The 24,340-nt window shown below is 40.2% G+C and overlaps 1 protein-coding gene and 1 long non-coding RNA gene across 3 annotated transcripts in view; one reads left to right on the top strand and one right to left on the bottom strand.

Moving 5' to 3' along the window:
* Positions 1 to 660: 660 nt before the first annotated feature.
* The window catches only part of mfsd11 (major facilitator superfamily domain containing 11), a 45,312-nt gene continuing 21,632 nt past the window's right edge, over positions 661 to 24,340 (bottom strand). For both annotated transcript variants that reach the window (XM_022233686.2, XM_022233687.2), the window contains exons 2-10: positions 24,079 to 24,340; positions 19,731 to 19,892; positions 16,430 to 16,553; positions 11,666 to 11,706; positions 6,266 to 6,331; positions 6,019 to 6,144; positions 4,684 to 4,855; positions 3,876 to 4,011; positions 661 to 2,916 (exon numbers count right to left, since the gene is read on the bottom strand). In XM_022233686.2, the coding sequence (XP_022089378.1) occupies positions 2,758 to 2,916; positions 3,876 to 4,011; positions 4,684 to 4,855; positions 6,019 to 6,144; positions 6,266 to 6,331; positions 11,666 to 11,706; positions 16,430 to 16,553; positions 19,731 to 19,892; positions 24,079 to 24,340 (1,248 nt within the window). In that variant the 3' untranslated portion in view covers positions 661 to 2,757. The remainder of the gene's footprint in view (positions 2,917 to 3,875; positions 4,012 to 4,683; positions 4,856 to 6,018; positions 6,145 to 6,265; positions 6,332 to 11,665; positions 11,707 to 16,429; positions 16,554 to 19,730; positions 19,893 to 24,078) is intronic.
* On the top strand, positions 2,912 to 19,715 carry LOC110978581 (uncharacterized). Its single transcript, XR_015425815.1, has 4 exons — positions 2,912 to 3,225; positions 12,575 to 16,230; positions 17,701 to 17,770; positions 17,918 to 19,715. It is a non-coding gene; the product is annotated as an uncharacterized LOC110978581 (long non-coding RNA).

Below are 24,340 nucleotides of genomic sequence, written 5' to 3'. Positions count from 1 at the left end.
TGATTTTCATGAGAGGCCACCGAGTGAAACTTCAGTTTTTCCAAAGGCTCTCATAGCTAAAACCTACATGTACTATTTCAGCCTTCCAAAAATGGCATGTTAAAAAGCCAGTGCAAATGAATGTACAAAGCCTGCAGCTTTGCATTAAATTTATAAAAGATATGTGGCTGAAAACGACAGTGGATACGGCTACACTTCAAGAGAAGAGTAGAAATGTCAGGGGAAAATGGATGTCAAATGTTTGCAAGGCTTGTTTGCAAAGAACTTCAGGGACTAGGAAAGACTGAAACAGCACAGCAGAATGTTAAATGACATAAATGGCCAGTGATTCATAAGAGTCATTTGAACAGTACTGGTATAATGTTTCTTCCTGCAACCTCATTTTTTCAACACTGGGGCACACCCATGGAGCTATATTGCTGCCACAAGGGGGCCCTCCACAATGGCCAAGTTTAAGAGACTTTGTAGAACAAATGGGTGGGATTAGCATGTTTAGACATCAGGCGGAGGTGAGTCGAGACGCATTTGATGTTTTAATTCTCAGCTATGTCAGTGTAAGAAAGCCAGGTTATGTTTACACATCTTCCAGCGCAAAGTGGTCAGTCACAGTGGTCCATGATGATACATGTTTCAAAGAATTTAATGCTGTACTCATTAAACTTGGACAAAAACATTTTAATCACTCGTGCAAAGATACAAGTAAAAAAAAAAATTAAATTTTAACAGATCTGATTAAATTTCTGAAAATCTCGTTTTTTTATTTCAAAAATCTGATTTTTAACAACCAAGATTTTCTTTAAGAAACCAATTCAAGTTTCAACAAGAGTAACAAGTCTTATGAAGTCCTCTGATTACCAAGTTTATTAAAATTGCCACTTCTCCACTTTGGTTTACTCCAAAAGTTGAAAATTTTTTGTTATGTTGGTGTTCAATTTTGGTTGAAAAATTTGTTTTGGTATTAACAGAATGTTAGCAAATGCTCAATACCTAAACTTAACCAATTAATTTCCACTTTTCTGTTTTCTTTATTAAATTTGGCACGATAACTTTAACCATATGCTGCCGGGGAGCCCAGTTTCGGGTACCTGTTCTTTATACGTACATGTACAGTCAGGGAGCCCAAAATTGGACAAAAGAGCTGGGCCACATAACAAAACATCGACCTGATGGGAATTGGAACAGTTTGTGGCATTCAGCACGAGTGGATTACCACTGGGGACAAATGAGGTCCAATGATGAGCGTTACAGTACCGCTGCACGCTAATCTGGCTTTTATTGAGAAGACACCAGTACTGCACTGTGCCAGTTTCGGGAACAAAAAATACATAACACCGCACAATCTGGGCTCTTTTTGCAAGGCGGCTGGCCTGGCTGAAATACTTGGGCGTCAATAGATGTTGTCTGTCAGATTAGAGTAGCCACCAGACAGTCAATTTGTGTGGGTGTCAACGTCCAGTAAATGAAGCTATAGTTTTTTTTTTAATTTTGAAAATGGAAAATCTGAAAATCACCCGGTTTTACGTCATGCAACTTCAAATTACACCCAGCAGGAAGTGGTTCAGGATGTTTTACAGTTCTAGTACATTATTTCAACTTAACATTATAGATTGAAAATATTCAAACGATTAAAAGGCCATATACACAACAGATCAATAAACAATTTAGAACCTTTTCAAACTACATGTACAACAGATCAAAAGACCACACAGACTTTGAGTATATTAACTTTCTTAAGAATAAAATGCAAAACATTCCTTTTACTGAAGGATGAAAGATGCTCAAGCAGCATTTTGGTCATATGGTCATATTGCTCTCTTGCAAAGATGCTGTGAGTTTGCAGATTAGGTTGATGGTTGCATGCACTTAGTAGTAGAGGCGCATGTTTGTATTAACCACTTCCTGCAGGGGCAGTTATCAATGTTGAAGATGCTGGGCCGGGACATTTATCATTTTTTCTGTTTTCAAAATTTTTTAAAATTCCTATCTTCATTTACTGGACACTTACAAACACGTGAAGGACTGTCTGGTGGCCCCTCTAGCCTGACAGACAATGTCTATTGACGCATGAATATATCAGCCAGGCCTGCAGCCTTGTAAAAGGGCCTAAACGACAAATGGGCCATTCTCCCTAGAAGCAGTAACCACTAATTAATTGAGGATTGATTATAGATCTACTTCATCATTGAACAGGCTGACACCAGTTAGTTGAGTCAATTAACAACTTTATGAAATAACAAAACATCCCTTTTTGATTCAACTTATTTCAAGAGCACCTTTCAATATTTAAAATCCTCTACATTTGAGTGTTTTTTATGTAATGCAATCCCCTGCTATGTAAAAAGTGATTAACTTTGCTCTGTAATTGCCTGCTGGCCACAACAGTGAAAATCTAACACAAACAAAAAGAAACACGTCCAGAGCAGAAACTGCAACTTTTGTTAGAATCGCTGCAACACTGAGGATTCTGCCTAAAATAATTTCCAATATTGCTAATGAAAACAGAAATCAAATTTGCCAAAAAGCTACAGAGAAGGCCCGAAATCATCCTTAAAAATGGCAATACGAAGAATTATAATCAAGCACAACAGAGATGTTGAGTTGAATTTAGGGATTGCATCAAACAGTAGTTCGTTGCAGTGGCCCTTTATTTAACAGGTAACAGATGATTACAAAAAAATGGAGACTACCGTTATCCATATAAAGTCATCCATGGAATGAGAAATTCACTTATGGGGATTTTTTTGTTTTTCTGTCTGCCTAAATTCTCTCATACCCTTCCCGGACCTTTCTGCTGGCAGTCCACTCCACCATGGCAAAGGACAATGTCCCCAGGACAGCAAAGATGACAAGAATTAGTAGCTGCCAGTGAAGGAGTAGATGTTTGGCATAGAAGAAGGCAATGGCTGCAGACAGGGACTATTGATCAGGCAAGAAAGGAGAACAAAGAAAGATAAGTGAGAGCTCACATGGACCTCTTAAAGACTTAAACGTTTACAACTGAACTATAATTATATGGAGGTTGCTAGAACTAGCCAACTTTTTACCTTGTTGAAACAAAACCTTACTAGAAGACGACTGAAAAAATTATGGGAAACAAAACCGTTCAAGGAACTTAGGGTGTCAATGTGTATCAAAGACATCATTTTGCTTATTTTCAGATTAAGGGCCTTTACCAAATATTAGCTTCACCTCTGTTTGCTTTGACTTTGACCTCCACAGTAAGTGGTAAGTACGTGTAACCATAAAATAAAGTACTTCATGCTTTAGTCTCAGATCAGACAATTTGATATTTTTAAGGCAGGAAATCGGGCAGCAATGACCCCAACAGAATTAGCTCAGGAAACTAAATGCCAGAAACTCAGAAATCCAGCAAATTTTGAGGAGAGCCAACATTTTAGCTAAATGTCAATTTTTGGAGCCAGTGCTACATGTAAGCCAATGACCTTGCTTTTTGAAAATACGAAACTGACTTGGTGCATAGCTTTACAGAAGTTCTTTGCTAAGAGTTTAAGACCTTCTGTCTATAACGCCCTGCAATTCATCAAGAATGTAATAGTCCAAAGTCTAAAACAGAGTTTGCAGTCTGACTATCCAACATTTGCCATCCATTGTAAATTTTAAGAAATAAAAATTGCAGAAGCCACTAAAGACTGCTTACTATCTGAAGTGACCTTAAATATAGAAAAAAGAAAGAGGGCCTGACATATCTAGCTTGGCAGACCCTTTTTAAAGACATAAAGACACAGTACATATTTGGCTCTTTACAAACCACTTAAGTATTAAATTATTTAAATAAAAACTAAGAACTAAAAAAATCCTTTGCTGACAAACTTGATAGAGATGAAATCACCATCAATGCATTGTACTACACCTACCTGCGTAAATTTGAAGAGGGCAAAGGCCGGAGCACTGTCATTTGGAAAAATGTATCCCAGAATGGAATAGACTTGGGTGTTGAAACAGCTGTCTCCGAAACCCAGCAGGAAAGCTGTGACCAAGGCAACTGCAAGGCTATACCAGAAAAAAAGAAGTTTTTAAATAGTGCAATATGAAATAAACCATATCATTCAACCACTTACTTTTTAACAAAACTGAATTCCTTTGTAAAAATAGGCGCATTTTGCATGTAAACTCTAAAATATCAACTATTTCAACCATGTTATAATATCATTGCAATTCATCTCTTCCCTATTTTGTAGGGCTTGAAAAAGTTCTTCAGTGACACTTTGTGTTAAGACATGAAACACTAGTCCTGCAAAAATCCAAACTTTGCAGTAATAATTGCTGTGTTAACTTCAAAGATTGTGCGGGGGGGTCGTAGCAGACCTCTCATTTATAGATAATGTGAATTATTAACAATGATAATTACAAACAACTAAATTGCAAAACTTCACATTGACAGATGTCTTTTCAAGCAAACCACATGTAAATAAAATACATCTACCCTCATTCGTGACAAAATTGCTCCTACACGGTTATCATGACTACTTTTATGTGATGGGTACAAGCCAAGCAACAGTATATAGATATGGTTATTCCATGCATGGCATTACGCAAGAAGAATAAAATATCTTAAATACATGAATTTATGAAATTTCAAAACTGCTTAGACATAGACATAGACTGGACTCATTAGCACTGAAATGAAGACGTCATCAAAGGTTTGAGAAATGTGATATCTACTTCGGTTGGATGTAGCCTTTGTGGTTGAATGTATCGCTAATGGGCGAGTCAGATGGCAGGTTCAGGAGAGACAGATAGAAGGCAATTATGTGCACAATGAAGCCAAGAAGAACAATGGGGTCACGACCAAACTTGTTGGTACGACTACCCATCAGCCCAAAGATGGCTCCACCTGGAACAAGTAAAAATACAAAGTAAATTACTATAGGTAAAATGTGGAGCAGATCTGACACGGCGATCAAACTCTGTACAGATACAAGTGTAAAACACAGCAGCTCTGAGGTGAATTGATGTGAACAAATCCAGCTACATGTACATTATTTTCACGAAAGACAAAGTGCGATTTCAAAAACCCACTTGACCAACAGAAATTTGTAGGATCTATTCAATACATTCATTTCACAACAATCATTCCAAATGCACGTGTGTTCCAAGTAGTCTCATTTTTAATTCTTATGCTACTATTTAAATTGTATTTTAATGACTTCTTATTCACGACCCAAACTAAGATGTCTTTCACAGGGATAAGGGCTCCATTTGGATTTACTTTAGCACAAAAACTACTCGCATGTTATATTTGGCCGAGCTAAATTTCCTTTCCTTTATATTATTCACAGTTACTTGCATGCTATTAATAAGCCAGCCAGCAATCCGTTCAGTTTTATTATTTCAAACATTTAACACTGTATTTAATTAAACATAAGACAGAACTGAAAACTGTTATTTGGACATCATGTTCATTTGCCTGAATGTACACTATAGAATTGATGCATAGTTAATTTAAACAATCCACAGCATATTTTCAGGCAGACAATTTCACCAGGTTCCCCAAATTTTGAACAAGAGCTGATTTTTTACTGGAATATTAAATTTGTAAAATTACTATTCAAATATTTGGTTTATGATTGAAAACTGATATGTACCAAACAGCCCTAAACTGTTTCTCTACAGACCTTTGCTTTGTGTGTAAATTTTCTAATTAGTATTTCCTCTTCAGCAGTCCTATGACATTTGACTCAGGGCCTAGTCCTTCAAGTCATCAATTTGAGTCCTGGTAGATTTTTCTAAGAGTGCAACATCTACGTGTACTGATCATGGGACTTCAATTTTTCCAATGAACACATTCATCTTCTTTTCCGCTCGGCCAATTTAACATTGTACAAAAACTTAGCTTTTACCATTATGTTTGAATCAACACTTTCTTCAATTCAAACTTCAAAGGTATATTTGAAATCCTTACTTTAGCCCAAGAAGTAATCATTTGTCAGGTAATTTTTCTAATTACTGGCCCTGTAATTCAATATATTTTTGAAACTTTCAGCCCTACAAACCTACCTATGATTTCACCACACCCAATCAAAATGCCACATAGGGCAACATAACTCTTAGACTTGGGGCCCAGTAGGTGGGTGTTGCCAACACAAGTTCCATACACACCACTGAAGTATGTCAACTCCAACCCTGCAAAATAATAAAAAAATCTTGATGAATAAGTTGTTAGAGAGCTTTTCCACAAACTAGGCCAATACAAAAAATTCAGTTACAATAATGAAGCAATGTTGTTTTGATTCCAGAGACTTACCGGTGTAAAAGAAGCAAACAATCAGCAAAAGCATGGCTTTCATCTTAAGGAGTTGGAATGATCGAACTGAAAAACAGAGACATTAAAAAACTGAAACCTTAAGGAGTGACACAATTTCACACAAATCTTCAAGTTCCTATTCCATTCCTGCTGTTGAGAAGAACACAGCCCATTTAGAAACCTGATTCATCCCTTGCGCTGACTCTAAGGAGCTAAAATCATTTTTCAAGCATTTACTACTGGATAACACTGCACACAAAGGCTTCACATCAGGACAATTCCTCTTCCACATTCAGTGTGGGTCAGGTCTACCAGAGAATACCTACCCAAACAGTCACTACATATGCCAATTTCCCACGCGCCTATTATTATTTTCTGAAAAGACTTGATCTTCCAAGGTGCACTCTTACCTCCCACAATGCAATTGGTCTGTGGACAGTAAGATTTTCCTACCATTTGTGGTGTCGCTGTGCAGGACATCCCTCAAGTAGCAGGAGGTAGAGGGAGACTTCCAAATTGCAGCTTTGCAGATGCTTGCAATGGAAACATCTCGAGAGTAAGACCAAGATGCAGATACTGCTCTTACATCATGAACCCTGATGTAATATTGACTATGTTCATCAGAGCTTGATGGCTAGACTGGATTAGCAAATCTAATGGCCGAAGCTGTCATGCAGGCATTCCACCCCGAGCTGAAGTGCACCCCCAAAGAAAGACATGTGGTTACAATCGGGTTCTTGCACACATTCTGCATGTACGCAAAGAAAACACATGCCGGAATAAATGTGTACTCCGCATCAAACACCCATATGCTTGCGCGCCATGAGGCGCAGCATTGTGGCGAGTACCAAAAAAAAAACACACCCTCTTTTGTTCCGCTCGGAGCGGACAGTGACTGACATCGCTGGATGGTGTGATCTCATGATAGTGATAAGTGACGGGGGTTATCGTCCCTCTCATACTATCCTTTTTGTCAGGTACCACTGTAGGACAAGAACAGGGCACTAAAGTTTATCAGCATCGTCTCCAGGGTGCAAGGATCGTGAAAAATAAAAGGCCGTCATTGAGGAGATCAGGCTGCATGACAGTTGCGATATGAATAACTGAAAGAGGAGCATCCACAGGAGGTCACTCTAAGAAGAAGAGAACTCATCATAGTACATGTTAAACCTGAAATCCTGCTAAGGCTTAACAACCGAAAGCATTTATTGCAGAAACAGACAGAGTCTGATGAAGTACCCCTCTTCAGAGGGCATATGTGTGACAGCCGCTTGGAAGAGATGCTCCGGGTCACCATCCCAACAAAAAAGTGGGCTCACAGCAAGCCTACTTTTGACGGACCTTGTAACAATCACCGCAAAGAAACTTTGGACATGCCCACTTTGAAGTAAACACACACCAGGACGGTGTGCAGGCAAGGCAGGGCCGCATGGTAGAATCTGTGGCCAGGTGGAGCTGTGTAAGTGGGGGCCACAGAATGGTCATTCTGTAGATCACAGGGTTGTACGTGGTGAGCCACAGTGGGGATAGATTCACTAAGTTTCTTCAGGAGGGCCCTTGAGGAAACTCCCGATTTTTGGGTGACAAGGGGCGTGTACAAATCCCAACGGCTTGAAGATTGTTAGGTTCAGATGCCTGGGGATGCGGACTGGAGAAACGCAGCGGCGGGTTTGCGTCATGATGGCAAATTCACTGGGGCAGAGCTAAAAATGATGGGAAGACTGCCAATAAAATGCTATTTGCTTGTTCCTGAATGGGGTGCCCAGTGATGTACGTGTAGTCTCACATGCCAGTAGGTTTAGGCCTGAAGCGATCATAAGGATCACCAGGTGAGGTGTGGACTTGCTTCCCCGTGGCCTGGGTGGGCCTACCAATGGCAGCAAAAAGAAGGCTGTGACAGAGACCCAGAATTGGGTCCTCATACTGATGGTGTATTCACCAGGACAGAGATCTGGGAAGTTGGCCCGGAATGTGCTACTATCTGAATTACATCTGGATGCCCACACCATAGATATGTTGGACCCAGGGGGCATATGTGTGTAACAGCTGCATGGAAAGTGTGGCCATGGCTCATGATCATCTGAGGAGGGAGCCTGATGGACTGCCGTAATACATGTACAGTCAAAGACAGATGAGAAGAGCATTGATAATATAAGGTCATATGCATAACAGGGACAATTTTTGGTCACGTCTCCGTTTTACTTCATTTTCCACAACTGATAACACAAGGCAATTATTATAATAAAGTAATTTGTGAAGTTCCAAGTACCTTGTTGTTACAGTGTTCTAGACCTGTCAGAAGGTATAAAAAAGTAGGGGGGGCACCAGTGTTTTCCATTTGGAAAATTTTGGATTGTAGATGCTCTCTGGTACAATCTTTGGGACTTACCAGGCCACTTGCTTCTGTAATTTGGCCCGAAATCTGCTTGCACATTTACAAAGTTCAATAATGACAAGAATTTGCAATGAAACTGTAGAGCCAATATACACATACGTACTGTACAATAAAACTCGTTTCATTTGTGTTGCATATATACATTAGCACAACTCTACCGATTCTGCTAATGTGTCCTGCCTGGTGGCTTTCAATTGAAGCTTCTGCAAAATAAGTTAATATGATGTATTGGGATACACCTTCAGTAAGTTTATGATGAAAATTGTATTGTGCGTATTTTATTCAAAATGGCCATGGACATCGTCAGCATACATTACAGGCTGGGTTTGAAAAGATGCCTTCTTTTGTAAAAAAGATGAATGCCGTAATCTTTGTCATGGGATTGTCAGATAGTAAATTCTAAGTAGTCAACTGGTGTAAGTAAAATTGTCCGGCTGTTTTTATTTCGAAAGAAATTGTGTTCAAAGTTCCCGACAATCTGTACTAAGCTTCCATACAAGGGCTGTGCTGGTAACAGTTAAAGACAGATTTCAAAGAGAGCCATGATGTACGGTCCTACATGTATGTGTGTGGCTAAGTCGTGCCCACTGCCCATGTCAGGTGAATGACGAATTGTTGTTGTAACAATTCTTCAAGTTGTTCTTCAAGTTATTACAAGCTGGAATAAATATTTATTGAATGTAAGAACAGCCATAACGTTAGACTTGTTTGTAACCAGATTGAGGACCCGGAGGGCCGAGAGTTTATGATCACCCCAACTAAACCCCTTTCAATATTGCCCGCCATCTTGTTTTGCACCATGAGTTCTAATCATGCATACCTTCAATGTGGTCCAACAAGTGTCACTTACGTAGACCAACGTGCCGCGGACATGGTGAAATTGGCCCCTTCGGAAGTTAAGGCGGGACAAAAACACACTCGCTAGCACGTGCCACGGCCGTCAACCAGGCTACCAGTCAGGGGTTGCCACATTCGAGTGAGCTACTCGTGTTATCCCAGGGCAAAAGTGGGTAGGACAAGTATACTGACTCCAGATAATGTGCACACATCCTATCAAGCTTCCAGGAGTAACCGCTCAAAGGCACGATGGGTTTACAACATTTACAAGAACATGACGTAATTTGACGTGATGTTCAAGACAAGAAAAGATGGTGGATGATCAAGACAAAACAGGTAAAGTCAGCATGAAGTGTGCCTTTCCACACGGTTTGAAAACTAGATTTTTCCGAACAAACTTAGAAAAGATGTAGTGTAAATATCATGCTTTTATTTCTTTCATGCCCCCCCCCCGGTTCTGGCGGCCATACTGTTGTTGTCTTGGAGACGTTCTTCCGGAAGGCCCTAGATGAAGGGAAGGTGACAAGGAGATGCATAGCATACAGCATTGTATACACTAGGGTCACTCTGGATAACAAAAGGGGGAGCAGTCCAGTTAGGCAAAGAGCCTATTTCACACCTGGGAGCCCCATAGCAAGAATATCTGAAGGCGGAGGCTCAAGACATGGGGCGGTTGGTTGACTGGCACAGGTGTGATCAGTGTCTTGCTGCTGAAAGGAGGCTGATGGAGGACTGAGAACCTGGAACATGTCATAGGAGGTGAGGATGCCAGTGGAATCAGTATCATCTTCTGCCAAAGACACAGTCAGCTGCTTGGACTGAAGCAAGGCCATGCAATAGCCAGAGCCGAGTGTGCCCTGTAGATTGATGGATGGTCAAGCGGAGGACCATCAGGCCAGAGCGGACTCCGACACATGCCAAGTTCTGGCTGGAGACTAGAACATCTCTCTCTTTTTGGTTGGTGTCAGGTAGAGCTCTTCGGAGTCGCGCGGGGGGGGAACACTGGCTGAAATGCCACGTACATGTAGATTCCTTTGGGCCATGGCAGTCAGAAGGCATGGTGAACTTGACGGCTGGACTGGCCCGGGAAACATCCAATGGGGCACTCACTCAGGAGTCCCGGCTGGCACAGCAGGCCAGCACTAGACCCAGGAAACAGGGGGCTGTACCAGATCCTGGAGGTGCCCCTGCTCAAGCGGTCTTCCTCAGTTAACCATGGAGCTTCCCCTTCAGCTCCGTGGGGCCAAACAAACCAGGGGACTTTGCCAGATCCTGCCGGGATCCCCTGGCTGATGGTGAGGCCTTTTTCCTCATCCGGTGGTACCTGGAAAAACAGGGGAGTATGATGGGTACCAACAGCAATCCCCTGAATTCAACCAGCTGAGGCCTGATATTTATCAGTAAGATAGTCACGGGTGTAGTCAGGATGAACCACATAGTGCCGATAGTAAATACCTCAAGGTGCACACACAAGAAAAAGTGAAGAAAAGAACACAAAATATACATGAGAATAACACTCTTACCAACAAATAGAAGAAAATCAAGGTAATACTTTATTTGGAAAGGAAGGATGGATGATCCAATTGACACCGTGTACCAAAAATGGAAACCCAATAAATCAAAGATGCTTCGAAAGACACGTCCGTTATGAAAAGGACGAACATGGCAGTGGGGCACTGTTGCATTGTGGGAGGTCAGGGTGCACCTGATAAAGTCTTTCCAGCTAATAATAATTGGCGCACAGGAAATTTGCTCATGTAGTGACTGTTTGGGTAGGTAGAGCACCGTAGACTTGATGGTTTTGTGACAGAAAATGAATTTGTATTTATTATAAGATGCACAAAACTAAATCCCGATGCCTGCAAGTGATGCTGTGGTTCAGATAACCTCTTAGTGTGTTCTTAATTGAAACTTACTACTTTCTTGTGAAGATAGTAAGTGCACACCAACATTTTCATAATGGAACACCTTCCACTGTTTAAAACACCTGACATGCCTGATCAATCCAAACTCATCCCCAATTCTTTACAGTCCACCCAACAGTTTCAAAGAACCTCTTGTTAAAATTTGTGACAGCTTAAGTCTGCATACTATAGTAACAAACGTATCCCATTCCATAAATCTGTCCATATTCCACTAAACATGGGAAAAGCATAACATTGTCTCACCTAATGACTGGACTGGACCCAGTTTGGCCTCAGCATCAGGGCTGGAAAAGGAATAAAGCTACTGAAAGTTAGTGAGTTAGGGAGGACACTGTACACGATCAGAGTTGTATATAGAATGAGTAGTGCCAACTTCAGACTTTGGAACCAAAACGACTGTTTATTATACATGTATGTGTCGTAAGCATGAAGCTTGCCCATGTGCACTGACACACAATCCACCATTGTTTCCAGCAATTGAAGCTCTCATGTCGCAGCTCTCCCTATGAATAGCTCTGTTCAGGGTAGTGTCAGAGTGCCCTCATTTGACAGTTTGTTGGCAACATGTTCCAAGTAAATTTGACTGCCAGTTGAATTTACTTAAAAATATTCCATAAAATGTCCAAAATGTTGAGTTCCTTGCATCGAGTGCTGACATGCGTTATGTTGTTGCCCATCTCTGATCATTGGAAAAAAGCTCAGATTTTTTTAGTACATTTAAGCACATGTAAATGTACATCTGAATTTGAATCTCTGTTTTTGCACTACATTTTGATGTGTCATCAAAGATAATACACCTTATAAAGTGGAGTGCAAAATGAGAAATGCAACATCAAACCAGAACATTTTATTTGACTGTGTAAGTACAAGTGTATCCTGTAGATGGTTTTTGCTTGTGCTGTACATACTGGTGCTTCAAGAACATGAACAATTAATTATTTACTTGTGTAATGTGAGTTTTAACAACCATGGCACTCATCGCACCCAAAACCCAGGGGTGAGATTTGAGGAAACTGAAAAATCAGGAAAAAGCCTCTTTCAGTATGTCACTCAATCTTCCATTTCAACAGTTTATCTGTGCACCACGCGTACCTACAGTATCCTTGCTTGTTGATTTATTTTAAATAATAATATTTGTCTTCCCCTTCGCAGCCTCATTTTCCACCTGACTTTCAAGCCAAGAAAATTTCCATGGATTTCTGATGCCTTTGTCAAGTGAAAGATCTGCACAATGATGGTTTTCTGTACATGCAGACTGCAGTGCATGGCACATGTACAGTTAGAAGCCATACCAAGTCCTTCCGGTTCAATGCCATATACTGTACATGTACATGTATGTACCTCCACTGTTCAGCGGTATACTATGGCATTCCAGAGCAAGTAACAATAAGAGGGCATGCACTGTTAAAAAAAGCAACTTGCACATGCCTTGCATTTACTTTTGTGCAAAATTTGGAAAATACTACTTCTAGTTTTGGCAAAGCCAAACCAAATAGATAAATCCCTAAGTCCTGAATACATTTGTCCAAACATCTGGAAATCCAGACAAATTGGATACATCACACCCCTGAAAACCAAACTGAACATGCAATGTATCCCCAAGGTCTCATATCCCATATAACAGAAGTTAGTAATACTATTGTAATACATCATCTTGATTTCTTTGCAACATATTGAAGGTCTCAAATTTGGTTGAATGACAAGTACCACGGTCCATTACTACACAGAAAGTCGTACATGTGCAGACTTAGTGCATTGCTACATCCGTTTAATTGTGCATGTCACACGTCTTCTTAGACAGTAATATCTACCATTTTAAAAACTGTTTATGGAGGAGAATCTGCATGCATCTTCAAGCTCAGCAGATAGAATATTAAGGAATTTATCCAAAGAAACAAACTTCAACCCTTAACAAACAACTGCAGCGGTCACACAACTGATCATATTGGATACCAGGTTGCTTTTCCCATTGAGTTCACTGTTATCGACTGTATACTGTAGGTGAAGGTAGCAGAAGTACATGTACATGTATCAATGATATAGCCTGGTTAGCAGTCACTGTATTACAGTTTGTACCACATTTACACTGAATCCTGAAATGGGGGATCACATTTTTCATCAGCAATCAGGCATTTACAATGTATTTCAATTCTACTTTGCTTCAATCCACTTTTTACAATGAAAGAAGGTACACTATCACCATACTTGCATATTTCACATGCTACACAACCGTTTACAATTCATTCTGATACATGTACACTTAGCCTAGGTTGGACGTTGTCTTCATTTCATTACGACTGACATCCAGGGTACATGTACAAAAGTTGTGTACAAAACAACCGCAAATTTGGTTCGAATTTGGTTTTGGTTTACCTTGTTGCAGAAACTAATTTTTCACATTTACAAATTCTTTGTGGCCTTATCTATCCGTCTGGGAGGTTTTGGAATTTCAGAACGAACCATGGACTGCAAAAGCGAGGAAAATAAGTGACAGACAACATTACTTTTGTAGATGTAATTCATCTGTTCTCGAGTTGTAAAATGCCCACACGTGGAATCCGAGCCCGTGCATGCACTACACGTGCGCATTTCCATTAATGATCTCTTGCACGTCTGCTACACAGAGGCTGTGACTGGTACCCAGCTTTCACCCGCATGCTGTCAAGCATACAAAATATATATACAAAAACTGCAGTTCCATTTATGTCAGATCAGAGGCTTCAAATTGACCCATTAACCCCCTACTGGTTACCCCTAAAATGTTCATATTTTGTTCTGCTGTATATTTCGGTTATAAACATAAATTTGCGACACAACCTGCTATTTTATAAGAATAACCTTGATTAACGTAGAAGGCTTTGTATATGCAGGGTTCTTGTGTGGGAATGAGTTCATCAACGATCTCTCTTTGAAGTGCTTAACATGTTTAATTTGTTCATAGAGTTTTATTGGTTAAAGATGTATATATACACAACATCGTAGAGATCTGATTTTTATTAAAAAGAAACAGTAACTTATCTTGAAAATTGAGGAATAAAAAAAGAGGATTACATTGCAGGCATGATGATTGTGATGAACAAGTGATAGCAATGCTAGTCTGATCAAGAACACATTATGCAGAAGTAGTACACTAGCGTGCGCATGTGCGGTAAGTTGATCGGCCTTTCCTTTTTCTTATTCGTAAACTAAACATACAATAAGCAGACTGAATTGGTAATTGGAAGTGACAAGTTGGAATTTAGAGCAACAGACAGATAGCTAGACTGTGTGGAAGGTTTTAAAAATCAATCTCCATCAGTATTCAGTATAACTTTTAAAATGGGACAAATCAACAGATATGAGTAATTTGCTAGCAACAGAAATGTGCCAAAGCCTTGCTGGATAATACCCTCTCCCCTCGACCGTACGGAACTGCTGGGAGTCCCTTAATTAATCGAATTTTGTGAACACCTTTTGTCTGTATTTTAAGTCCACCTGTTAACACAAAATACATGCTCAAAAATGGCCAGGATTTGTACAAATCATGAATTTTAACTTTCCTGTACTGGCCATAGACTTAGGAGACTCAGCTTGCCTGCAGGTAACTAGGCCAACTATCATCAACACACGCCACTGCCTCTCCCCTGGCCCAATGTTGCGTGTTGCAATGGTAATTGTGGTTGAGAACCCTGTTGTGTGTTATGTGCTTTATGTAAGCCTGGAAACCAGTGGATTTGGTTAGACTTCAGTTTCACTGGTTCCAGTCAGAACATGTAGTTTCGATGTGTGTGTATGCAGCTTGGAATTTCATACGCCGAATAGTTGTGCATGCACACTGTACAAACTGCACTGGAGAACGGCTGAAAACAGTCCACGGCAATTGCAAGAATTAAAGTTACATCCGATTTTATTTTTCCCGTTTTTGTCTTTGATAGTGATGTGTCAAATTTCTTAACCCACCAGACGTGGAGATAAGGACGCATAGGAGATACAGATGAGAAATTGGCTCCTTGGAAAAGGTAGAAGTGTTACTAATTTTACTCTAAAATTTTTCGCCCGATTTTGCACCCTTGTATCCTGGACTCCCTCCGTAATGTAGTACAGTCAGGGAGTCCACCTGGGCTACATGTACACTGCACCTTCATAATGGACAATAAAAATAGATGACTGTCATCTGCTTATTTACAAGTATTTCGTCTTCATGTGTATATAGTGTTGTTCCACACTTAACTGCAGAATATGCTCTCACCACTATTGTCGAACACTAACTGGGACAAAGTTTTTGGAGTATAGTTTGCACTATTGAGACATGCACAAACTCAGAACAAAACTACAAATTGAGTCAAAAGAAACACAGACCCAACTAACTGACCAAAAATTAACAAATTTAAACAACCAAAATGTTGGAGATACATGTTCATGTATAATAGTTTGTATTATTTTGGGTTTCAAAATTGTTGAGATGGAGTGGCTATGACACGGAGCAAGAACTAATGACACAGATTGATGTTGCAAACTAAATACATGTACCAATCACAGATTTATATTATTTAGTGAGCTGATGGGACCAGCACAGTTTATGCATACTTCAATGAACAGACTTCAGACTTTGCCAGGCCACTGGATCAAGCAAACCGGATATGGTTATGTCAATTCGCTAAGTCTGATCCAGCAATTGTCTTTACATTCCCACCAACAGGGGGGCTCGAGAGAGGCGATCAGATCTGGATCAGACTCCAATCCACTCACGTTTACACTAGCTGTCCAGAATACACACAGAGTTTGACAATAGAGCAGGGAATAGTCTACGATGTGATATTACTAAAACCGTGAGGACGATATGCATTTTTATCACTTGGTTACATATTGTAAGAATTGACATAACCTGTGTCTTGCAACAACAGTAAAGGCATCTGCATCCTAGATGGCTGGACGTAGTTAAGGAGTTACCACACCTTAATGATTAAATCTTGCTCGAGGGTCTATGGCAAACAATACATGTATACATGCTAATGTTGATACACAAACCTCAGCTCTGTAGACTGGATGGATGTTTCATCCCGTGGAGGTGGCTGACGGAGCAGCAAAAACATCAGTACTCCGATACCCGACACAGTAGTCAACACAATAAAGATAGTTGTCCTAGTTGATTCTGGGGAATATAAGAGTAAGGAATTCTTTTGCACGGTTCACTGAAAGCACATACCTACTGATACGTAGAGTACAGTTTGTATACAAATTAATCCACTGTCTCTTTGAAACAGTAATACTTTCACTGGTTGAAGGGTGAAAAGGATTAATAGTCTTTTTTGTTTACATAGGGATTGAAGCTTCTTACAATTTGACGGATGAGTATGTCCCTAGCAAAGCATGGCAAGTCCATTAACCCTCACCCTCCTCAATCCTCCAACAGGTGAAGGATTCAGGAGGGTTAGGGTTAAGGATGTGTTGCATTTTCCTCATTATACTCTTCACAGTTCTCATGATGACACCCTTTTGGACTACCCTTATCATACCAAGGTTACTTCAGTGGATCAGTCTTTTGTTACTGATCTTCCTGAACTCTAGAATGCCCTTCCAAAGGCCACTTTTGAGGCATTGTTGAAAACACAACTGTTTCAATTCAACTTCTCCTAATCCTTCAATGTAACAGTGGGTGGGGATGGGTTTTAGGTGTCATTATTTCCATGATGTTTTTCCTAAAATTGAAGTTGGTGTTCTGGTATTTCTTTTTGATTTGTTTTTTTTTATAATGTCTCCATTTAAAAATCACAACTATTGATTCTACAATTAGTGATTGTGGCAATTTTCTTTGCTTTTGATGGTTTTCTTTACATGTTACATAAATAATTGGGTTTGTGCATTTTCATATAAGATTGGATTGTTTTATTTATTATTTTTAGTGTTCTCAAAGAAAAGTGCATAATTTGAATATTTCTTTTTAGAATTTACATAAATTAATAAGTTGTTGCTGCAGCTGTTGTTGTTGTTTGAAGCTTTGTGGTCAGAGTTCATAACTCCTGGGTCTGGGGTTAAAATCCACCAGCTGGTTACATGTTGTGACCTTGGGAAAGTCACTTTACCCCTTCTTTCCTCTTTCCACCCAAGAGAATGAATGGGTACATGTGGGGACAGAGGTAGTGACTGTGTTCATTAGCCATGTGCACCATGGCAGCATCAAAATGTATACTCTCCAAGGTTCTGAGATCGTTTACAATGATAATGATAAAGTATATACTTTACACTACGTGCAAGATTCTTGTGTAATGCCATGACTCAATATCACCACTTTTATGCAGGATCTTCAGCAGGTGTGGCTGCTTTCCCTTGGCTGGAAAACTGTAAATATTACTCCTGTCTTTAAATCAGGTGATCACAGTTGTTTGAATAATTACCAGCATGTTGCTCTAACTTCCACTTTATGTAAAGTAATGGAAAAGATCATTTTGGATGTTATTCTAAGGCATTTGGATGCTGTTTGATTTCTGGTAATCAACATGGTTTCTTACTTCTTAGATCTTGTGTTACTCAAGAACTAAATGTCTACCATACATGGGCTACACAGCTTGATCAGCATAACCCACCTAGAATTGATGCAGTTTTTCAAGACACGACCAAAGCCTTTGACCACATGCCCCATGACACACTTCTCCAGACTACAGAGAGTGACTTTTGTAGGACGAACCTTGGAGTGGTCTTTGGTGAAGTCTGGTGTTCCACAGGGAAGTGTATTGGGGCCCCTACTTTTTAACCTTCTTGTTAATGACATTTCCGACAACATTAGTTCCCCTTGTGTATTTTTTTGCAGATGACAACCATTCCATTACTACAAATTTGGATGTCTCTGAACTGAGTGCTTGGAGTGCCTCTAATTGTATGACCTTTAACACATCTAAAACTAAAATTATACACATTTCCCGCAAACAGACTCATTTCTTACAGCTTACATTCTTTAAGGCACTTCTCTCACAGCATCAAACAAGGTCAAACATCTTGGCGTCACTCTAAGCGCTCAGCTCTCATGGAGAGCTGTTAGTTCATCAGCCAATTGCATGCCGGGTTTCATCAAAACTGTGGCTTTTAATGCCTCTGCATGTGCTAAAATATCCCTCTATAAGGCCCTTGTTCTTCCCATCTTAGAGTATGGACTTCCTGCTTTGGCTGCCTCAAAGAAGCATGATATTCTAGAAAACATTCAGCAACATGCTACTTGATTCATTTTAGGTCAGAAACGCGGAGTAATGCCTTACACGGATAGACTGCAGATTCTTAACTGGTTGACCCTATCAAATCGCTGCAACTTTGCAGTGTTGTACCTTGTCTGAAAACATTTTCTTAGTCTTGTTAAATGTGAAATGTGTCTTAGTAAGGTTAATGTGAATTCCAAACATACCAATATTGTTAGTTTTAATCATCTCCAGGCTAGAACACAATCTGTTCATTCATCCTGTTTTCATCAGTTTCCCCGGTTGTGGTCTCATGTCCCTGAACATGTTTGTAACACTCTAATTTTGCAACCCTTTTCACGGTTCCTGGCATTATTGAAAAACACTGTCCTTCAACCTGATTCTTAGGCTTTATTGCATTCATCGCTCTTCCATGCATGTCCTTGCCATAGTGATTCACCCTTTGTTGTTTCCGCCTTATGTTTGGTAACTCTGGTTATGTCAGTGCAATCATTCATTCTTTATTTTTAATTGTACAAATACGCCATCTCATGTATTTATTTATTGTTTTTTATGTCCTGGATGGACCTTTAATTCTATTTTAATATGTAATTAATGGAGTATTATAATTCTATTCTTGGATGTATTTATCGTTGTTTAATTTTTACAAAGTGTCAAAGTGTATTTAATACATGTATGTGTACTTTTCATATTTATATGTTCACATGTTCAGTGTTTTTATATATGTATTTACTTATTTTGACTTGATGTGGGAAACAGGCCTGTGACCACAGTAATTTTTAATTGTTTTTGTCTCTCTTATGCCCATCTTGTTTGCAATGTTATTATTAGCATGAATAAATAATAATAGTAATAATAATAACATTGTTGTTCTTGTCATGAGTCAAATCACGAGTCGGACAAAACAACTGCATCTTCTGATACAACCATAGTCAATGTCAGCCTTAAAGGCAAAAGACCTTTATAATGATGCTGCCATGTTTGTCCTGTTCCAAGTAGACCCCACTGGCAATAGCAATACAACTTCACATATTGATATATGGAAACAGACTATTTTCCTTCCAACCTCAGATTAGTTACATTGCTTTGAACAGTAGAAAGCAACATTTCGAATGTTAAAGACAGTGCTGAAAACACTTTACCTATTATGTACATGGCATTGGTTTTGCCAATTTCAAAGAAGATGAAGATGTTGCCAAAGAGAAGACTGCACTGCAGCATGGCCCAGAATATGCCACTGTTGCGCCCCACTGTCTCGCTGGTAGAGTTAATGGTAAGAAAGTTTCCTTGAGCTGTCCATATACCTGCAGGATTCCCAATAATCCAACATAAAATCTCTTATTCTTTGACCAAAAAGGGAAAGGGTGTGGGGAAGGACTCTGGTTGAGTCCTTAATGAAACATCCAAACTGAACCACATCACTAGTTATCCAAATGAACTATGACAAAAGCATTGTCACTGTTCATTCTGCAACTTGTGATGACTTTTTGAAAGAACTAGATTACAGTTCTAATGTAGAGAAGGGATAACAACTGATATTCCCTCCCCACAGTAGTGTCAGGTAGTTTGCTAGGGAACACCTACCTAATCTGTCACAACATTTGTAACCTTAATTTTACACCTTATGCCATTCACTAAAACTTAATTGTTCAACTGTAGTACGCCCTCTAGTGCTAACATGTGGGCAGCACTGCCACCATGTTTGTCCTTTTTTTGGAGCACAAGGTCTGAGCCAGAGTGGGAAGGATGGGTGGGCACAGACTGTTGGGGTGGGTATTCCCTATTAGACTATAACACACTACTGGGGGAGGAATCCACTGTGCTCATCCTACCCAAACAGTGGCTACATTTAGTAGCACCATACCCTGGCGGAGGGTTGGCGAAGACACATTGAATGTGAGGAAACATGTCTAGAGTGTCTAAAAGGCAAAGGGGGAAATGTCGAGGACCCACAGAAAAGAGGAGGAAGCCATCAGATAGATCTGGAGGTGACCCACTGACTCCTCAGAGTCTTGGTGCAGAGAATAGGATAGTCTCACTACAGGAGAAGTCTCTTAGCAAGATGCTGCAATTAAGGTAACTGGTAACATGGGGTGAATGTCAAGAGTGTTTTCCCTCATGCTGCCTTCCAGATATCCTCTGAACGGATGCCACCGAAGAATATTTGATTGATACTGCCCTAATGTCATGAGCTGTGATAGGGTGATAGAGCGGCAAAATGGTAGTTGCATATGATTGCTAACTGTAGTCCCGAGATGGGTCATTCCATGAGGCTGGGGCACAATTTGTGACGGTGTCCTTGTTACATGGGTTCTTTTACCACCTGTCGTAACCTGTAGAGTACATGTAGGTCATTTTAGGTCAATAACGCACACCTCTGTATTCAGCCTAGCAATTTTTCATGATCGAGGAAGAACCCCGGACGGCTGGTAAGCTTGTACATAAGGCTAGTGTAGGCTGCAGCCTCATCTACAATGAGTTAGCTGTTCAGATCTTTGATGTCAGAACGACTGAGAGGCATAGGTAAGCGGCAACAATTTTCGACATTTGGGTGAAAACCCGTTGGGCTGTCGAGAGACCAAATAACAGGCCAAAACTCAAAGGTTCTTCTGTTGTATACACATCACAGGAACTTGCAGTCAAAATAAGCCATTTTCAGGACGTCCCCATGCAGAACATTCTGGGACAGATGAACCTCTTTTTTCTTTTCTTTTTTTAAATGTTATTTCTATCTCTAATGCTTGCTGTTTGATCTTATTGGAGGGGATTGGAGTTAGATGAAGATGTGAGTCAAACGGAAGGGTACTTGTACATCTAAATCCGAAATATTGCTGAGAGAAAAAGTTGCGAGAACCCATCTGTCCGATGTGATGTTTTTTCAGAACCTTCCACAGAACTGTAGGCGACCCCCAACACAATCCTTTCTGCATTGTTTTGATGGGCTGAGAAGGGAGGGAGGCAGTGCAAAACTTGACTGGTGCGGGGTGGGGGGGCAAAAAGAACAAGAGGAGTCGCACTGAGAAGGGAGAGGTCTGGATTGGGGAGCTCAGTGACTGGGAGCAGGCTGCTGGTGAGGAAGCGGTGGAGGAGTTTCACTGAAGCCGAGCCTTTGACTTGTTTCGATGCCCTTGGCCTCCTATTCAATAGTCTCTAAAATTTGACCTGCAAATAAGTCTTTTCCGTATGAGGGGAGGCTTTGAATTTAGCTTTCATGCCCTCATATCGGATGTTCATTGCCTCAAGAGCATTAGCTCTGCGGGAAGATGTAGCAAGGCAGGAAAACTGTGAGATGTGCACGAAAACAGTGTCGATGTTCTCATCCAGAGCCTGAAGAGCAACTGCAGTGAGGTCTGGAGAGACAGAATTTTTTTCACAAGCATAGGAAAGGTACTCCAATAAAAGTGAGAAAAAGGCAGTACACTGGAGACCGTGTCGGGAGACTCTATCCAACTTGGTTATGGTAAGCAAGCTAGAGGTTGGATTTGTCACTGTCAAAAAAGGGGGTCTTGCCTGAAAACTTAACTGAGTCAGAAGCAGTTTTGTCTTTAGCAGCTGTTGGTAGACCAGGAATGGAAAGGAAATTGTTGAAGTTGTTCCGGGGAATTGAAGTAGGCTGAATTGAAAAAGGCCCTAGCTTTAGCTGGGCATAGGCACCATCGTTTCGTTTTGCAGTGGAAAGGACTTTGAATGTTTCCATGCATGGGCGATCGTAGCTCTAGAAACAACTAGTGCTGAGGCTTCTAATCTGCTCGTATGATGTTTGGAACAAGGGTGAGACTGTGTCATCTTTGGCTGGTGTCAGATACAGATCTCTCAGATCTGGACCTGAATTACATGTCTTTTTGGAGCAGACACAAATTAACCCCAATAGGTGTAAGGCAGACAATGGAGTCTATTTCTTGGTCCCTGGAAGACACATCATGAATCCAGACAAGGTTTTGATGCATATTTTGGGTGGAATCTCAATAGTGTCTCAATAGTGTCCCTTGCTCTAAGATATTGGACACATTGTTAGATTGTAAACACATGTCAGAGATAAGGAGAGTTCAATAGGTAAAGCATCAAGTTGCAAAAAATCACAGACCTGTGCAATTCCCACTCAAGGCAACTGTGAACTCAACTGAATGATTATTTCAAACCTCATTCTATATCAACAGTTGAGAGGCTGTGATTGTCTGTGTGACAGTGTGCAAACCACATTTACCACGATGTTATAACTGCGACTGATTTCACAAAACTTTACACAAGGATGTGACTTCAGTTATGCCACATTTTGTTGTGTAAGTTGTGCAACAAATTAAGACTGATTTCATGAAACTTAACACACTGTTAAAGTTCGTGACTCATGCAACAAATTATGGTGTAACTTACACCTGCAAAAGTTGCACCAAACGAGATAAAAATTAACAATTTGACTACCGGTAACTTACTGTGTTCAGTTCAGCCTCATCACTGGTGAACTTTAATAAAAAGGCTTATGCAAGAAACATATAATTTTGTTGTGGAAGGTAATGAAAAACTTGTTTAGCTGTGAGAAAACTGCAAGATTTTCTGTCCAATTCTGATGAAGATGAAAACTTGTTCAAAATGGCAGGCAGAGGTGATTCAATGGCCGTTTGATGACTCTTGTTATATTGGAAAGGAACAACCGTTGTAAAAGCAGTTTTTGTCCTTGTCCAAGAAATTATAAAAACATGGCACAGCTGTGCAACATTTTGTGAAATCGTAACTACATGTACATTGCTCAGCTACAGCTTATGTTGGTGGCACAAGGCTAAGCCAAGTTAAGCCAAGTTTCGTGAAATCAGCTGCTGGTCATTTGCATAACCACTGAATATACACAGCTACTGCCCTGTGACAGTTGCTCCATAAAAAGCCTGACTACATCCAGTAACTCAATACAAAACACAATACTTTCCATCATTAAAAGGGGCTATCAGGAATGTTCAGTGAAACATTGCTAGATGTGTCAGTAACTAATTATTCCAAATGCCCATCCCATCAGCTTTTTGCAAGTTAAATTTGAATAAAATCTGGAATGCTGTGTCATCTGATTGCACATAACATAACGATTTGAATTCCTCTGACTAAAGGCACAGTTGCTATACATGAACCTTGTGATCGGGGGCAAACTTTGAATAGCAACCACCATCTCTGAAATGGACTGGTTCCTTTGTGCCCTTCTTATCCAGGGAAAACAGTGTATTGGTGCAACACATCTCTTATGTAACTAAAGAAAAAGCTTGCCCCAATTCACGAGGTATGGCAACCATATCTTTAGTATGGAAAATTGAAATTGTTATGTTCATGAGAATTTAAAGAACACAGTGAACCTGATTTTACTCAAATTGCATTCACAAAAGGCTTACTGGGTTACATGTACTGGTAGACTGGTAATGAGCTCACTGGATGTCACCTGATTGCATATGAAGTATGGCAAAGAAAGAGCAAAGTGTGAGTGGTGAGAAATAAAACAAATGTCAAGCTTACATGCTGCAGCTACACCAAGAAACACAGACATCATGTACAGGCTCCATACTTTCAGGCTGAGGAAGATTGCAATAAATGCAGTATAGATGACTGCACTGATGAACATGGTTGCACGAGGACCTATTAAACTGACAACAGAGGGCGCCAACCAGTTGGAGAAGGCAAACACCCCATAAATGATGGCTAAACTGTAGTAACCACTCCCTTCAAATTCAGATCGGGTGCTGTTCAAATCCTGCTGGACACTCTCAATCACTGTCTC

Source organism: Acanthaster planci, linkage group LG07 (genome assembly GCF_054643075.1).
Source record: "Acanthaster planci isolate LZ-2023a linkage group LG07, COTS_SCS, whole genome shotgun sequence".
Lineage (NCBI taxonomy): Eukaryota > Metazoa > Echinodermata > Asteroidea > Valvatida > Acanthasteridae > Acanthaster > Acanthaster planci.
This window is presented reverse-complemented; position numbering and strand designations above follow the sequence as displayed.